The sequence below is a fragment of the Protomyctophum bolini genome, assembly GCF_963924005.1.
Source record: "Protomyctophum bolini genome assembly, chromosome: 3".
Classification (NCBI taxonomy): domain Eukaryota; kingdom Metazoa; phylum Chordata; class Actinopteri; order Myctophiformes; family Myctophidae; genus Protomyctophum; species Protomyctophum bolini.
In genome coordinates, this window is record NC_137864.1 from 34,653,371 (window position 1) to 34,671,478 (window position 18,108).

Genomic DNA, 18,108 nt, shown 5'->3' on the forward strand with positions numbered 1-18,108 from the left:
TTTTTTCTAACGTTTTATCAGTTTAGTACCACATCATCCTTTACTAGACTTTTTAAATAAGTAGCTAATGTAATTTGCACTTGATTTAATTTTGCATTATGTAGTAAATTCTAGCCCATTTTGAGGGGCTTTCAGAAAGAAATCACTTTATATCAGCCATCTTACATCATCATTCTCATTGCCCTAAACAATCCGTAGACTTGGCTGCCATATGACGTAATCTTAAAAAGCCATGCATTGAAGGCATCGATTTGATGCATTGAAAATCGATGCCTTCCACAATCAATGCCCCAGGAATATCTACCGAATCTTCTGCCTGATAGGATATCTAACGAAGAGCTACACAGGGTGACCAAGTGCAACAGTGTTGTGTTGGAGATCAAACGCCGCCGATTTCGATGGCTGTGGCATGTGTTTAGGTTGGACTCCTGCAGGGAAAAGGACGAATGGTCGGCCTAAAGCAACCTGGCGACGAACTGTGGCAGCCGAGCTGAAGGAGATGAACCTGACATAGGGCAGCACAACATGCAGCACAAGACGGGTCCCAATGGAGGCAGATCGTTTGGCCTTATGTCCCACTTGGGAAAAAGTACCGGTAAGGACTTGTTACGTGACGTCATGTGGCAGCCAAGTCTGTGGACTTTACTTTAGTTTTAATGTTTGCTTTAAGCAGTGACGTCATGTGGCAGCCACCTTCAGTTTTTCACCTTCTCCATTGTATAATATCCCACTGTTAGAATAGACCTAGCCCAGTGTTGGAAATGGTTTGACTCAAGTTACTGTTTGGGTTGGCTTTGAGTGAACCTATATTTTTCCACTAGCAGCACCAGCAAGTGCCATTCCTATGAATTCCACTGTTTGAAGCAATGTTGTGTAAATTCAATTCAAATGAGTTTTTTTAGGCATGAGAAAACATGTTTACATTGTCAAAGCAAGTGTCAAAATATAATAAACAGTTGAAATGGGTTAAGTATATGCAGTTGGAGGGGTTACAGCATTTTGTAAACAGCATGTCACATTGTTATATACATGTTATAAAGGCTTTTTGGGACATCTTTTCTCAAGACTACAAAAAAAAACTTGATTTATAAGATACATGCACAGGTCGTCTAGTGCTGTACTTGGTACATATGGTATGAGGAAGGCCTTTTGTCGCAACGGTTCACAAATCTTGCTATTTGCACTTTTGTTAAATACATAATCTGTTTGAAATGGGCCCAATTTGTCGTTTCATGGTTTTTAGATAAATGTCAAGCACCATGAGTTATCAGGAAAGGGATATTGAATATTCTGTATGATTTTAGATTTAATTTGGCCAAGTGCACAGATGTGTATTTAAGACTACTGCATGCTTAGAATTGTAATAAAAGCAGCATAACAGACTATACTATAGGCTCACTCAGATGTTAAGTTAAGAAGTAGAGTAGGTGAAACGGTTTCTAACAGACATGATGTGCAGCTCATTCATGGACAAATAATGCCACTGCAAAAACATGGGAGCTCACAACTCACTTTTAAAATGTTACAACTTTATTCACAGCAGCAACAGAACTACTGTGAATAAAGTTGGAACATTTAAAAAATGAGTTTGAAGCCCAAAATTCTCTTTTCAGTAACGAGACACAAGCAGGGTAACTGTTTGACTGTAGTTATTTATTGAACAATTAACAAAACAATATTCGTATACAAAATGTGTATTTTGGGAATGAAGAGGGTCTTTAGTCCATTCTGGCCTTGAGGGTACGTGTGGTAATCTTGTCTTTCTCACTGTCGGAGAAATCAAAGCAATCAAACATTACAAATGTATAGAGATGGTAAGGTTTATTTTCAAATGCATAGTGTTGGTATCACTACTTACATCACATGTACAACCACTCCCATTCCCGACACGGCATCCCTGTCTACTGCATTCAGCATTGCCTGGGAGATCGTCTCAAATAGGTCTTCCGGTTCCTGCGGGTGTTGGATACGAATAATCAGGCAGCAATCAAAAACAAACTTAAAAGTAAACTTTTTCCCATATAGTATCTGCCATCACGCTTAACAGGCTTCATTGTAGAGATTTTGAACATGGACACCACTAGACAGCTTTACAGCTATGACTACTGGGGCACCAGAACAGGTTTAAATGCTCAACATCTCTTGAATAATCAATCACTGTAGCCAGTGTACTAGGATTAGATTGGCAGATAGTGTTCTCAGCCCTGTGTATTGCTTGCTGCTGGAGGAAAACTGAAAAATAAACAAGAATCCTATTGGATATAACGTGAGTGCTGGTATTTATTTTTTATAGACAGAGCTTACCATGTCTGGTTCCCACAGCGATTCACACATGCCATACATCTGCTCGGAGCAAGTGCCGCTCACAACAAAGTCTTCCGTCACCATGGGACAGCCGATCAAATCCAGGGAGCAGATGAATGGTTCAAAGGTCTTGGGATCTAGTCCAGCAATCACAGGTTCGATATAGTATGGTCCAAACCTAACAAAGGGAAAATAAATGAACCAGGTTGTTGTTTAGACGGTCTGCCCAGTCAGGCAATGCAGATCTATGCAAGACCACAGTAAAGCTCTGTAAACTCACCTCTTTTCATATAACAGGTTAGACACCATGCTCATGAAGGTCTTGGGCTTGATTTGGCGACCCTCCTTCAGTTCATAGAGATTCAGTCTGAATTTAAGTCTCTGTGAACTAAACAAATCCAGTTGATTATCCCCAAAGCATGCATCCACTTGTTTTATTATTGTGTTATTGCAAAACGCTAGGCGGCTGGGCCCAGGCTTGGATATACTCACACTGTCTGCACGTCAGTGGCCAGTCCAGCCAGACCGATGTACAGCCTGTCGCCCATGGGGAAGATCTTCTGGAAATCCGTTGTGACCATTTGAGCCTGAATGCCAAATCTACGATCCGATGCTACCGCCACACACTGCTTCCCTCGCATGGCCATGACGGCCCCACCATTATAGGACATGATCGACTGTGGGACATGGGACATTGTTTAACATCTCATTAACAGACTATGACAAAACAAGGAATCAGAGGTAAAGGTGAGATATTATCCTCTGCAGTGGACAGAAAAGACTTTAGTTTAATAGTACATTGAACGTTTCCCCATGACAGCTATAGTAGCTACTGTTCTTGAATCTTTTTTTAATAAGTGTTGTGCCCAAGCTGTATATTCCCACAGGAATCATCAAGTGTTTCCAGGTAGGTGTGCAGACAAAATTGAAATCCATACATTTTAAGCTGATACTCCCTTCTGACTGGATGAACTGGTGACCCACGAAATTGTTTTTAGAATATAGATCAGTAACTTTTTTAATTACCATAAACCTTTGTGTTTAGTTGCTTGCTTGAGAATTAGCATGATTTAGCAAAAAAAAGTCTGGCAGAAACTGTTTATTACTGATAGTATAAATACAAATTTACACACGTGAAATGTCAAGTCAAGCTAATTAATACCGGTTGGACACAGCATCACATTTTCTCCTTGCGATTACTTCGTGATTACTGCGCACGGCTCCTTAAAAACTCCTCATCAATAATGTAACAATATGACAGATACACAGGTACGTCTGGGTTCAATTAAATACCAGTGACTGACTGTAAATGAAGTCAAGTATGGTCATGCCGGGGTAAACGTTAGCTTAGCGAGCTAAGTTAGCTTAGCCGAACATTAGCAAACAGTATGTCCAAAAAGGTATTAGCAATTTGATTATCGCTAGAACGGTTTAAAAATAACTTATTCTGCACATTCTTCTTACCATTGTGAACACGTCGAGGTATATACGCCCAATTAGGAAAACGTGTTTATTATTTGAATGCTATTATTATGAATGACTGCTAGTCCCACACACAGTGACTACACGATTTACCGAAACATCAGCCTAACTTCCGGTTGTTGTTCCTACGTCACATACTGAACATACATGGCTGGATGAAACCTATGTCCATTGGTTGGTTGAAGCGTGTTAAAAATGAAATCGGTAAATAATCTACCGAATAAATAATATGTAGTAATCTCGTGTACTGCTGTCATGGATGCTTTAAATAAAACCAATTTTGACAAGACCAGTCAACTAGTAGTAGTAGCTCCTATTTAATAAAGTAAATAAAACCAGTCTAATAATAGCTTTCTATCTAATAAAATCAAATAAATGACAAGATCAGTAGCATCATATTCAATAACAGAGGCAGTTTTGCATGTAGATGCATTTTTCACAAAACGGTGGTTTATTTTTTCCTCATCCACTTTGGCTCATTATTGTAGAAGGGCATGGGAGGGGTTGCCCAACTTCATCCACTCCCGAGCACCCGAGTGGGGGTTGATGGTGAGTGATGTCCTAACTTTTATATCTTGTATCTTCATATTTCAACTTTTCCCTACTTCATCATACAAGAGTGTCGCACAAAAGTAGTGAAAGTAGCCAATCTACAAGCTCACAATGCCAGGGGTTTTGGACATGAGGTTTAGATAAAAACAGCGACGATATTCAAGCTAAATCCTTATAATTATAGGCCTAAAGGTGCAAAATTAAGTTTCATTCCACTGTATAATATTGCAAATATAAAATTTTCAAATGCAAGAGAATGCTGCTTCTGCACCATCCTAGATGGCAGACAGACACTTAATCAACACAGAGTATAGGCTAGATCTCAGGCGATAAGAGTAAATGAGTGTTTGAACAGTAATACCATTAGCCTATATGTTGCCAACAAAACATATTCAAAAAACGAAAGTGATCAGTGATGATGTCATCTTATCTTTTATTACATTTCAGATAAAAACAGTACAGTACACATTATCATACTCAGGGAAAACATCTGAAATGAAAGAAAACATCTGACATTTTTGGGGGAAAAAACTCTGAACAAGGAAGCTGTGACCTTAGAGTTATGTTAAGATCTCTGAAAATGAAAAATAAAATGATTGAAAGAAAGATCTCTGCCTCTAGAATGAAAAGTATCCCTGCTTAAATAAAAAAAGGATCCCTGCCAAGTCTTTGTTCCTAATTCCTATACAATAAAGTTAAAATGCAAAGAAGAGTGGATTGTGTAATCTCACCCCACCTTTATTTTCAGTTCATAGTCATACACTACAATATACAACTTTCTTTTGCCTTCATCTCCTCATGAAGTTCTTCTCCAGAGAAGCTGGGGTCCTCTGTATGGAGTGGATATTCCTCCTCACCCTGTCCTCCAAGGAAGAGCTGGAAGCACTCTCCAACTTCATATTGCTGCAAGAACGAAAGATCAGACAGTGAAACTAAGCACACATCAGACCAAGGCAGGTAAGTCGACCTTATACAAGATATGAAGTTGTGTCCAAAAAATTGATATTTTGATAAAATAAAAAAAGGTAATTATAATTGAAAACTTACTGGATGAAGCCACTACCAGCATGACGATCATGTTTGGTATTTCGTTCTCGCTCCTTCTCCTGTTCATCTTGCCTCTTGTATCTTCTTACATTATCTTCCCTCTCCTCGTCTCTATCCTTGGCAAAGCTGATCATCTCCTGCCTCTTGCGCTCCTGTTCCTCAGCAGATAGTTGTCTACAATAGACAGAAGGTAACATTAAAAACGATGCTATAGACCTTAGATTTTCTAGTTTTGCTGGTTTTGAGTACACTGCTGATGGCTCATAGATTAAATACATTCATTTTTTTATCATACCGTTTGTTTTTTATATAATCATTATACCACACCACAGTTATGAAGTCTAAGCCCTAACCACACCAAAGGGTCACCATGCAACTCCTTGGGTCCAAACGGTTGCAAGGAGTTCCATGTGTTGAATCACTAGGGTCAACGTGCAACAAGACATATCACACCGCAGGGACAACGCTAAAACCGTCTTGACCCTTTGATGTGGTTAGGACTGAACTGTGTTGTACAATTCTGATATCACTCTGCTGCTAATTAAAAAATAAAATTAATTGAGTTGATAAAGAAGTGCATTTTTCCAGGACAAGATCCATCTAAAAAAGGGCAACGTAGAGACTGAAAGATCTCTGCTTTGCATCAGGCCAAACAAAGCTGTGATATACAGCTAAGGGCAAGCTGTATGCGAGTCACATTGCTTAATTTTATTTATTGGAGAATTGTGTTCTCTTACTTGGATCTATGGTTGTTCTGTCTGTGGTAACGCTCCTTCTGTGGACTTGGTGCTCTTTGTTGGACCTTCCTGTCGGATGTATGCAAGGAGTGGTTTTCTCTGTCATTCCTCTGTGGTGAGCGAGAACGTTTCCGCTCCTCCTGACGCCCTGAGTGAGATCGTCCAGAATGAAGCTGAAGAGAGAAGAAACTGAAAATGTAAAACTGCTTCTCTGGACAATATTTGCATCACCATGACGAAGTCATGAACATTTGCCTGTAGTCGATGGGATAAACATGCCATATCACTGGATTGGTCCTTTAAAACAGTGGTTCTCATTCTGTGGGTCGGGTCCCCATATTACTTTTTGAGTGGGGGGGGGGGGGTCTCCCAGACGAACAAATACGATTATTGTTTGGGGTCACAGCCTGAAAAGGTTGAGAACCACTGCTTTAAGACATCATTACTCTTATCAAAGATGTGCTGCGTACTGACCAGTAGCCCATAACCAGGATGGTGACGTGAATGAGATTTTGTATCAGCTGAAGAATCCTCATTTGAATTTGCCCTGAAAGTAAATAGTAAATCAAAATTATAGATAATTCAGCTTCCACATGAAGTAAACACACCTTGTGTCATTTCTGTAGAAAAAAAACAAATTGAATCCATCCATTCAATTAAATAGAATTAAATATAATATAAATTAAATAATAATAAAATCATCCATCCCAATCATGTTTAAGGTGAATTGGAAAGTTATTAGATATGATATAGATATAAACTGATATGTTTATATAATACACTGTAAGCATGTCTTAAATTCTTACATTTGATAGTTACAAATAATATTTGAACAATTGGGGTGCCTGGTGGCTCAGCCACTCTACTAGTTAAAACACTATGCTAAACACAACACCAGGCACCTATTGTTAACCACTTATAGCCCTTGCTGTGGCACTTATGTTACATGAAAAATTGCTAAAATAGCAAATGTGTACAAACACACCGTATAGTGAGCTTGTAGATCTGTTATTTTTGCCTGTTGACTTTTTAAAACAAAATATTTGCCTAGAATGACAATGGAAAATAAGGGTGCCAGGCTGAAAGCGTGAAACTGAGCATGTAATACATGTATAAAATATTGTTTCACTAAATGGTAATAATCTGGTGTCATGCTGCACAGTACACCTGTGTTTAGCGTCCTCTTCTGCCTCCGAGCTTGAACTGGTGCTCCTCCTCTTATGCTTCTTCTCCTTTCTCCTTTCCTTTTCCGCTCTCTTCTCCTTCTTCTCCTTCTTTCTCTTCTTTTTCTTATCTTTCTTTTCAAGGTTTTGGCGTAGCTGACAAAAGAGCACATGGAAAGTATTATTGGTGCATTAAATGCACAGACAAATTATGAAGAGATAAAAGCTTAGTTGTACCTGGTTAGGGCTTCAAGCTCACTTGTCCGTTGTCGCACTGCTACACATTGACTTAAGGCTACTGAACGCTTCAACATGCCTTCTTCAAACTACAGTACTACAATTTGAAATGGATATGACCTCTACAAAGTAACTGTAGTGCAACATAAGAAAACAAACTTTGCCCCTTTACATTATCTCACCATTTCTTTGATCTTCTTCATCTTCACTGGGTTGGTGAGGACCTCTCTCTTTTTTTCTTCCTCTCGTTTCCTTTAAACAATGTTACAGCCAGGTAATTGCAAGACCATTTCAATTACTTAGGTACAGACAAAATAATGTAAAAAAGGTTTAGCAATGCTTAGCTCTGTCCATAGCTCTAATGCTGTCGCATTTAGAGCTATGTTACCGTCGACTTCCGGGGCTCTCATAAATGCAGACCAGCCTCTCCTCTGTAGCGAAAATAAAAATAATGTTTTACCTATTCACCAATACAAAGACAGGTTGTGTAATTAGAAAGCCTAATTTCCTTAGTGGACTCACTTTGAGCCCCCACCACACGTATAAATGCACTTTTTGGAGAGAAAGAGATTTTTTTCACCCGAAGGAAAAATCTTCTCTGAGGGGTTTCTCTTGGTAATATCTGTAGAGGGGACAGTGGAGCAACTAAAATTATTTTTTCCCCCGGTGAAAGAAAATCAGTTTCTGGCCAAAAAGTGCATTTATATGTGTGGTGGGGGGCTCAAAGTGCGTCCACTAAGGAAAGTAGGCTTTCTAATTACACAACCCGTCTTTGTATTGGTGAGGTAAAACATTATTTTTATTTCCGCTACAGAGCAGAGGCTGGTCTGCATTTCATGCGAGGCAGGAAGCCAATCAGTTCCACAGCCTTAACGGCAGCAAGACTATGGACCAGAGCTAAGCAATGCTAATGATTAATACAGAAGAGGGTGCTAACCTGATTTCAAACAGAGGGTCTTCCCTAATCTTAGCAGCCAGGTCAAGGTTAGAGGCAGGAGTAGTGAGGTTGAAGATGGATCCAGGCAGGAGACCCGTTTGGGAAGAAGGACCACTCTCAGTTTCCTCATATTGGTCAGTGATTTGCTTGTCAATGGGACGCCCCAGCAGATATTCATCCCGGGACACTTGACCACCTGGGCCCTGGTACATCCAGTCCAAGCGGTCATCTTTCTTCCTATACCACCCAATAAAAGTCACATTAGAACCTAACCATCGCACTACTGAAATAAACTTTGTTTGCAAGCAACAAAAAAATAAGTCAATTATTACACTGTGAGAAATAGGGTGGGGATCGTTTAGGATTTGAACGATTCTCGTTCTTTAGCAATTCCCTGTAATATTTTCCCAAACACTGAGTCGGGAAGTGGGTTGCGGACATATTTGTACGTGTAACAAGTAAATAAATATCCCTTTATTTTGTTTTTAATTATTATTTCAAAACATTTCCAAAAAATATTTTTTTGAATTAGTGAAAGCCCATCTACAAGCTCCTCGGCGTGTTAGGAGCTTGTAGATCTGCTATTTGGGTCCCGGGAGCATTTCTCTGTTGGGTCAAAAGGTTTGTGAACCACAGCTCTAAACGGTCTGGGGACCGATTCCTTAGCACTCTATCAATTCCTATAGGGGGTGAGGGTGAGGGTTTTTAACTCTCAGAGTTACGATGGACCTTGACAACCACCGGTATTGTAATTGTATAGCAGAAATGCAGTCTACATAACCAACTCTGACAGTGTGGTAAGACCCGGTTTTCGAAACGTTTCCAACTAACTTGAGAGCACCAGATTCCTGTGCAAATTTGGTTATTTCTTCTCGCGCTCGTTCTTCTTTGAGCTCCTTCTGCAGCTCCTCGATCTTCTTGCATTCTGCCTCATGTTTCTGTTCAGCCTTCCACACCCGCTCTATGTTTTTCATAGTCTGGGGGTGCCAGCTCTTCTTCAAGTTCTAGTGGACAAGAAAATGATAATAATTCAATGTTTTTCATAGTCTGCCAGCTCTTCTTCAAGTTCAAGTTAGTTTCACGTAGCCAGACAACTATTCCACAATCTCTGAATGCTATATTGAAATCATAGTAAGGAAGCTGCCATTTATGTTCAAGAAAATATATTTTAAAATATCTTTAGAACTTATTTTATTACGCTTTATATTTTACTCATAATAGAGCTTCCGTTGCTTCAGATTGTATAACGGAAGCATTTGGAAATTGTGAGAGGAAACAGTCTGGCAACGTGAGACTAAGTTCAAGTAGACAACATAATACTAGAAAGGCTCAATTCTGGGAAATTGCAAGTTGGGTTGCACCGACAATTTCAAGCTTTGAGTCTTTCATAATTACAGTATGATGATGATGTTGCTGTATTGACCCACATCACAGGGACCCTAAAATGTTTATACAGAATAAACAGAAATGCACTCTGTCGAGCTGCCAACTTGTGCTTTGCACACAAGTAGGCCATGAATGGCCTACTTGTGGTCTACTGTTCCTAATGTTGCCCTGGAGAGGGAACTATGGAGCTCTCTAATGAAGCCGTTGCCCCCCGCGTCCCGACTACGGATAAGCGGTTTTAGTTCTAGTAAGGACTAGACTAGACAATATAATAATAATTCACTTAATGTGTGGTGTGATTATTTTTAGAATACACTTACCCCATAACTGTAGTGTGTGTGTGTGTGTGTATATATATATATATATATATATATATATATACACACACACAGTATATAATTTTATATTCATAATGGGTCGTTTTTTTTATTCCTCTAATGGGTGTATTCACACGTGGAAGTAATTTCGCGACTATGACTAGATAGAATGGAATAAAAACAAATAATTAGTGATTACAACATTAAGCTAATCACACAGTTAGCTTTTGTTGCTATGGTAGGTAGCTCATACTTACGAGGTCACCGCCTCCCATCTTGGCAAGATCCTCGATCCGTCCAAGAGAAAATAGATATACCGGTAGACAAAACTGCTTTTCTACACGTTCGTCGTTAAAACCTGTAACAATGTCACCGTTACGGGAATAGTGTAAATGTAGTTAGAATAGAAAAAATTCAAAACTAACAGCGACGGCCGTCCGTCGTCCGGCACTGTCTAGTGAGCTAATCTAGTGAGCTAATTTAAGGCTTCCGGTGGACGATCTCTTCAAAATAAGAGTACCTCTAGAGTATTGAAAAAAAGTTTAATTTGCACATTAAAACTACAAATTAAGCATTTAAATGATGCTATAAGACACACATTATGTTTCTGTGTAAAAACAAGTAATTAAATAATAATAATAATAATAATAAAGTTATCTAAATGGATAAATGCTATTCACTGGAGTGCATGGACTTCATAAAGTGGACACTGGACAAAAGACGGCTCCGCGAGGCAACTATCTGGACATACCCACGCGTCCGGGGAGATGTCCTCTACCACACCCCACTCTCCGCTAAGCGGGAGAGGTGTAAAATTCACAGCAGCAGAGCTTCTACTGGGGTCAATGCAAAAAAATGTACCGTTTCCGGACCCAGAATGGACACTGGACAAAAGACGGCTCCGCGAGGCAACTATCTGGACATACCCACGCGTCCGGGGAGATGTCCTCTACCACCCCACAGTCTCCGCTAAGCGGGAGAGGTGTAAAATTCACAGCTGGAGCCCTTCTACTGGGGTCAATGCAAAAAAATTACCGTTTCCGGACCCAGAATGGACACTGGACAAAAGACGGCTCCGCGAGGCAACTATCTGGACATACCCACGCGTCCGGGGAGATGTCCTCTACCACCCCACAGTCTCCGCTAAGCGGGAGAGGTGTAAAATTCACAGCAGCAGAGCTTCTACTGTGGTCAATGCAAAAAAATGTACCGTTTCCGGACCCAGAATGGACACTGGACAAAAGACGGCTCCGCGAGGCTACTATCTGGACATACCCACGCGTCCGGGGAGATGTCCTCTACCACCCCACAGTCTCCGCTAAGCGGGAGAGGTGTAAAATTCACAGCTGGAGCCCTTCTACTGGGGTCAATGCAAAAAAATTACCGTTTCCGGACCCAGAATGGACACTGGACAAAAGACGGCTCCGCGAGGCAACTATCTGGACATACCCACGCGTCCGGGGAGATGTCCTCTACCACCCCACAGTCTCCGCTAAGCGGGAGAGGTGTAAAATTCACAGCAGCAGAGCTTCTACTGTGGTCAATGCAAAAAAATGTACCGTTTCCGGACCCAGAATGGACACTGGACAAAAGACGGCTCCGCGAGGCAACTATCTGGACATACCCACGTGTTCAGGGAGATGTCCTGTACCACACCCCAGTCTCCGCTAAGCGGGAGAGGTGTAAAATTCACAGCTGGAGCCCTTCTACTGGGGTCAATGCAAAAAAATTACCGTTTCCGGACCCAGAATGGACACTGGACAAAAGACGGCTCCGCGAGGCAACTATCTGGACATACCCACGTGTTCAGGGAGATGTCCTGTACCACACCCCAGTCTCCGCTAAGCGGGAGAGGTGTAAAATTCACAGCTGGAGCCCTTCTACTGGGGTCAATGCAAAAAATGTACCGTTTCCGGACCCAGAATGGACACTGGACAAAAGACGGCTCCGCGAGGCAACTATCTGGACATACCCACGTGTTCAGGGAGATGTCCTGTACCACACCCCAGTCTCCGCTAAGCGGGAGAGGTGTAAAATTCACAGCAGCAGAGCTTCTACTGGGGTCAATGCAAAAAAAATACCGTTTCCGGACCCAGACTGGACACTGGACAAAAGACGGCTCCGCGAGGCAACTATCTGGACATACCCACGTGTTCAGGGAGATGTCCTGTACCACACCCCAGTCTCCGCTAAGCGGGAGAGGTGTAAAATTCACAGCAGCAGAGCTTCTACTGGGGTCAATGCAAAAAAAATACCGTTTCCGGACCCAGACTGGACACTGGACAAAAGACGGCTCCGCGAGGCAACTATCTGGACATACCCACGTGTTCAGGGAGATGTCCTGTACCACACCCCAGTCTCCGCTAAGCGGGAGAGGTGTAAAATTCACAGCTGGAGCCCTTCTACTGGGGTCAATGCAAAAAACTTACCGTTTCCGGACCCAGAATGGACACCTAAATGTACTGTCTATCTATGACATTAACATTGTACAATCCTGTTCTTTCATATATAAATGCACTTACCTTCCAAATATGCTTCCTACAACTTTCAAAGAATATTTTAAGACCAACTCTCAGGTTCATGATTATAATACTAGACAATCTGACAATATTCATCCTCCCTTCAGCCGTACCACTCTTAGCCAGTTCTCCATAAAAGTCAGAGGTTCTTTACTCTGGAATTCACACATACTTATTGCCAACTCCGCATCTTCACTCTGTAACTTTAAACATAGATTGAGGGCCAGCCTCTTGAAGTTACCCTCTCCAATTTAACATAATGTAGCGCATACACGCACGCACGCACGCACGCACACACAGGCACACACACTTCACAAGTGTAAATAATGTATTTCTTGTTTTTGTAAGAACATCTTTGAATGTGGGGGTGGCCGGTGTTGATAAGAGCCCCTAAGATGTTTAGGCAATTTTCGTTTTTTGTTCCAATTTTCTACAGGTGGTGCTGGGTTTACACACTCTACCTGTGTTGTTCTGTATGCTGCTTTGTCACAGAAATCTATGGCTGACTGGTTGTAAAATAAGCTCATGTGCTGTACACATTCGTCAAGTCTGTGTTTCTCATTTCGTAAAAGCAACACTTTTGTGTTTTTGAATGTGGCCTCAGAAATAGCTGTGCTTTTCTTACACAGGTTTATTTGTGCAGCATAGGCTCCAGAGAATCTCTGCAAATCACCTGAGAGGAGATCTGACCATATTGGAATAGTTGACAGCATCTTGAACAGCTTGTTTAAAATCAGTTCCCCATGGTAGGTATTTTCACCTGTGTCATTGGTGGTTTTCATTGCTTTATTGGCTTCAGTCCTTACTGTTTCAAAATGTTTTTTGAAGGGAGATGTACTTTCACTGACATCCTCAAAATCACCAAAGAAGTCATGATCAATCACAGTGTCATAAGGACTGTCTTGTCGATCATGCTTTGTATCAACAATTTCTTTCTGTGGCGCTAGTTTCTGTGTCTCAGACATGATGGTGTCAATACTGGCTTGCACCACGCTAGAGTTCCTTTTACTACCAAGTACAATACAAGCAGCTTGTACTAATGTACTTGTTTGTTGTAGTGTTTTGGCATTAACTAAAGTGCTGAAGATGTACATAGCCAAATTATACCTCTTATCTCTGTGTATGTATTGTTGTTTGCAAATGTGACTTGCCTGTTTCATCAAATGACTTTTACATGCCCTTATGGTACAGAAATCTAAATCTTTGTTATCTGCCTTTCCTACCACTATTCTCCAGCAGCGTAACAAGTACATACTCATGCTATCTTGATTGAAGATACGCATACTGGCTTTTAAAAGCACTATGGACCTGTCACTATTAATCTGAATCGGTGTTGTGTTTGTACCAAATATCTCCTTCTCTTTGCATCTCAATTGTGTGAGTAGTTCCTCTATAGCCGATTGAGTATGTTCTTCAGAGATCATGAATGCAACAGGAGTTGATGTATTAATGAACTTACTATAATTTCATAATACAAAATCCTTTTCTCTGTTAGTTTAGTCTTAATGATCCCCCCTGTGGCATCCCATGACGCGGCACATTGTGCGGTCGCATTGTGCCACAGTTTCACTCCTGCTTCACTAAAACATATAACCTTAAGGGGACTAACTTTAATAACTTGAATGAATCCTTTTACAACAACACTGTCTGTGTCTTTATCCTCCCATTCTTTTTTAAGGTCCATCAAAGCTTTGATCTCACTGTTATCCTTCCATCCTAGTTTCCGCTGTTCATATTTGACCTGCCTGTACAAAGAAGTGTCTTTGCCAACTCCACTACGATTTCCAGCTATTAAAGACCTTGGGTCTGCATTGTTCACTGCCTCAATGTAAGCATTATGTGCAAATCGGTTCTTCATTTTTCTACCCAAGTTTGCACGCTCTGTGCTTCTAATATATCTACCTCTCAATTTGTCCTTTGTGTGATGTATGTTGCCAGTGTAAGCTATATGAAATATGCCGTCTTCGAATGAATAGAGATGTATTTTAAAGGTCATCTCACATGAAGTATGCCGACAGGCGCCAATGATTGTCAGACATGGCTTGCTTGATTTTCTAACGACAGCGGTAGAAAAGTAGTGATTAACAAAACGGATTATACAGTATGGATTCGATTCCTTGACTTTGCTGGCAAACAGCTCTTGCCATTCATACATCTTAAAATATTTATTTCCTTTGACTCTTAAGGAGTTTACAGTGTCCCATTCTGAAGACTTCAAAGTAAAGGTAGTAGGTTCAATGGCACTGTGTTTGAAGGGTCCTAATGTAGCACTAGATAGTCCCATGACACTCTGAACAGTACCACCATCTAGACTCAGAGTCTGTACAGACTGATGTACAGTGCTATACGAGTGATCTATTTCTACAGCATCTAGACTCAGAGTCTGTACAGAATGATTATGTACAGTGCTCTAATGAAATGCGTGGTGCACAACAACTGGCTTTATAGGCACATGAACACTGCTGGTTTGATTTAAATGTGATTCATCTACACTAGTGCTGTCTTCCTGCACATGAACACTGCTATTCTTTTCAGGCTTTATAGGCTGCACATGAACACTGTTGGTTTGATTTAAATGTGATTCATCTACACTAGTGCTGTCTTCCTGCACATGAACACTGCTATTCTTTTCAGGCTTTATAGGCTGCACATGAACACTGTTGGTTTGATTTAAATGTGATTCATCTACACTAGTGCTGTCTTCCTGCACATGAACACTGCTATTCTTTTCAGGCTTTATAGGCTGCACATGAACACTGTTGGTTTGATTTAAATGTGATTCATCTACACTAGTGCTGTCTTCCTGCACATGAACACTGCTATTCTTTTCAGGCTTTATAGGCTGCACATGAACACTGCTATTCTTTTCAGTATATAAAATCCCCTGTGTCAATGGCTCATGATTGCAAGTAGTGGATAAACACGCATAATTGAGTTTGTCAAAGTCTCGACTAGGTGAAACTCCCAGACAGTCCATATGAAACCAGGCTCCACAGAGGTCACATGCAATCATAGCTTTATTTCGGTCATTTGGCGCTTGGCAAATGCAATAGACAGCCCTTTTACTTGGCATGACCCATTCATTAGCATCTAGTGGATGTTTGGCACACCTTCTGTTCACCAGGACATCTCCCTGAACACGTGGGTATGTCCAGATAGTTGCCTCGCGGAGCCGTCTTTTGTCCAGTGTCCATTCTGGGTCCGGAAACGGTAATTTTTTTGCATTGACCCCAGTAGAAGGGCTCCAGCTGTGAATTTTACACCTCTCCCGCTTAGCGGAGACTGGGGTGTGGTACAGGACATCTCCCTGAACACGTGGGTATGTCCAGATAGTTGCCTCGCGGAGCCGTCTTTTGTCCAGTGTCCAGTCTGGGTCCGGAAACGGTATTTTTTTTGCATTGACCCCAGTAGAAGCTCTGCTGCTGTGAATTTTACACCTCTCCCGCTTAGCGGAGACTGGGGTGTGGTACAGGACATCTCCCTGAACATGTGGGTATGTCCAGATAGTTGCCTCGCGGAGGCCTCTTTGTCCAGTGTCCATTCTGGGTCTGGAAACGGCACTTTTTTGAGTGTTGACCCCAATAGAAGGTCTGCTGCTCTGAATTTTACACCTCTCCCGCTTAGCGGAGACTGTGGGGTGGTAGAGGACATCTCCCCGGACGCGTGGGTATGTCCAGATAGTTGCCTCGCGGAGCCGTCTTTTGTCCAGTGTCCAGTCTGGGTCCGGAAACGGTATTTTCTTTTGCATTGACCCCATTAGAAGCTCTGCTGCTGTGAATTTTACACCTCTCCCGCTTAGCGGAGACTGTGGGGTGGTAGAGGACATCTCCCCGGACGCGTGGGTATGTCCAGATAGTTGCCTCGCGGAGGCCTCTTTGTCCAGTGTCCATTCTGGGTCCGGAAACGGTACATTTGTTTTGCATTGACCCCAGTAGAAGCTCTGCTGCTGTGAATTTTACACCTCTCCCGCTTAGCGGAGAGTGGGGTGTGGTAGAGGACATCTCCCCGGACGCGTGGGTATGTCCAGATAGTTGCCTCGCGGAGCCGTCTTTTGTCCAGTGTCCAGTCTGGGTCCGGAAACGGTACATTTTTTTGCATTGACCCCATTAGAAGCTCTGCTGCTGTGAATTTTACACCTCTCCCGCTTAGCGGAGACTGTGGGGTGGTAGAGGACATCTCCCCGGACGCGTGGGTATGTCCAGATAGTTGCCTCGCGGAGGCCTCTTTGTCCAGTGTCCATTCTGGGTCTGGAAACGGCACTTTTTTGAGTGTTGACCCCAATAGAAGGTCTGCTGCTCTGAATTTTACACCTCTCCCGCTTAGCGGAGACTGTGGGGTGGTAGAGGACATCTCCCCGGACGCGTGGGTATGTCCAGATAGTTGCCTCGCGGAGGCCTCTTTGTCCAGTGTCCATTCTGGGTCTGGAAACGGCACTTTTTTGAGTGTTGACCCCAATAGAAGGTCTGCTGCTCTGAATTTTACACCTCTCCCGCTTAGCGGAGACTGTGGGGTGGTAGAGGACATCTCCCCGGACGCGTGGGTATGTCCAGATAGTTGCCTCGCGGAGGCCTCTTTGTCCAGTGTCCATTCTGGGTCCGGAAACGGTACATTTTTTTGCATTGACCCCAGTAGAAGCTCTGCTGCTGTGAATTTTACACCTCTCCCGCTTAGCGGAGACTGTGGGGTGGTAGAGGACATCTTCCCGAACGCGTGGGTATGTCCAGATAGTTGCCTCGCGGAGCCGTCTTTTGTCCAGTGTCCACTTTATAAAGTCCATGCACTCCAGTGAATAGCATTTATCCATTTAGATAACTTTTTTATGTTATTTAATTACTTATTTTTACACAGAAACATAATGTGTGTCTTTACAATAACTGTAATGTAATAATAATACTAATAATGTAATGTAATAATTATTTAAATAACGAATTAAATATCCTTATTTTATTCTGAAGGCAACCGGATGTCTTAAATTAGCTAGCTCTCAGACAGGAAGTTCTAAATTAGCTCATAAGACGGAGCGTCCGTGTTGTTTTGTTTACTTCCTGTGAACTAGATTCACTTCCCGGATGGGGAGGGTCTTGTTGCTAGGGGACGTGTAGTCTCGCGTTACCAGACTGTTGCCTCCTTGATTTCCAAACGCTTCATCATATGGAAGTAAAAACATGACATTATTCGGCACGCCGCACACATACCATCATTCGTCATCGTCACGTCACGTGTATAGAGAGTATATGCGCATGCTTAAAGGGAATGGCACATCGAGTGGCAAAGCAACGTGCAAAGTGAGTTTAACATTGTTTAATGCAATCAGATAGGACTTTTCTGTTTGGATGTATGGGCTGTCAAGGCCAGAAAGTAGTTTTTTGCCACTCATTAGGCATTCCTGCATAACTTCCGGGTTTGATGATGATGTCACGCACATAC

At 41.9% G+C, this 18,108-nt stretch overlaps 2 protein-coding genes across 2 annotated transcripts; both read right to left on the reverse strand.

Moving 5' to 3' along the window:
- Nucleotides 1-1,632: 1,632 nt before the first annotated feature.
- On the reverse strand, nucleotides 1,633-3,901 carry psmb3 (proteasome 20S subunit beta 3). The gene is made up of 6 exons (XM_080759331.1): nucleotides 3,769-3,901; nucleotides 2,797-2,981; nucleotides 2,585-2,692; nucleotides 2,305-2,482; nucleotides 1,859-1,953; nucleotides 1,633-1,767 (listed from the first exon to the last, which is right to left on the reverse strand). The coding sequence occupies exons 1-6, from the start codon at nucleotides 3,769-3,771 to the stop codon at nucleotides 1,719-1,721; spliced, it is 618 nt and encodes a 205-aa protein (XP_080615457.1). The 5' UTR covers nucleotides 3,772-3,901; the 3' UTR covers nucleotides 1,633-1,718.
- An 853-nt stretch (nucleotides 3,902-4,754) lies between these two features.
- On the reverse strand, nucleotides 4,755-10,603 carry cwc25 (CWC25 spliceosome associated protein homolog). The gene is made up of 9 exons (XM_080759514.1): nucleotides 10,420-10,603; nucleotides 9,291-9,463; nucleotides 8,460-8,696; nucleotides 7,705-7,774; nucleotides 7,290-7,441; nucleotides 6,597-6,669; nucleotides 6,123-6,295; nucleotides 5,386-5,559; nucleotides 4,755-5,241 (listed from the first exon to the last, which is right to left on the reverse strand). Exons 1-9 carry the CDS (start codon nucleotides 10,435-10,437, stop codon nucleotides 5,127-5,129), a joined length of 1,185 nt encoding a protein of 394 aa, XP_080615640.1. The 5' UTR covers nucleotides 10,438-10,603; the 3' UTR covers nucleotides 4,755-5,126.
- Between the last annotated feature and the right edge of the window lie 7,505 nt (nucleotides 10,604-18,108).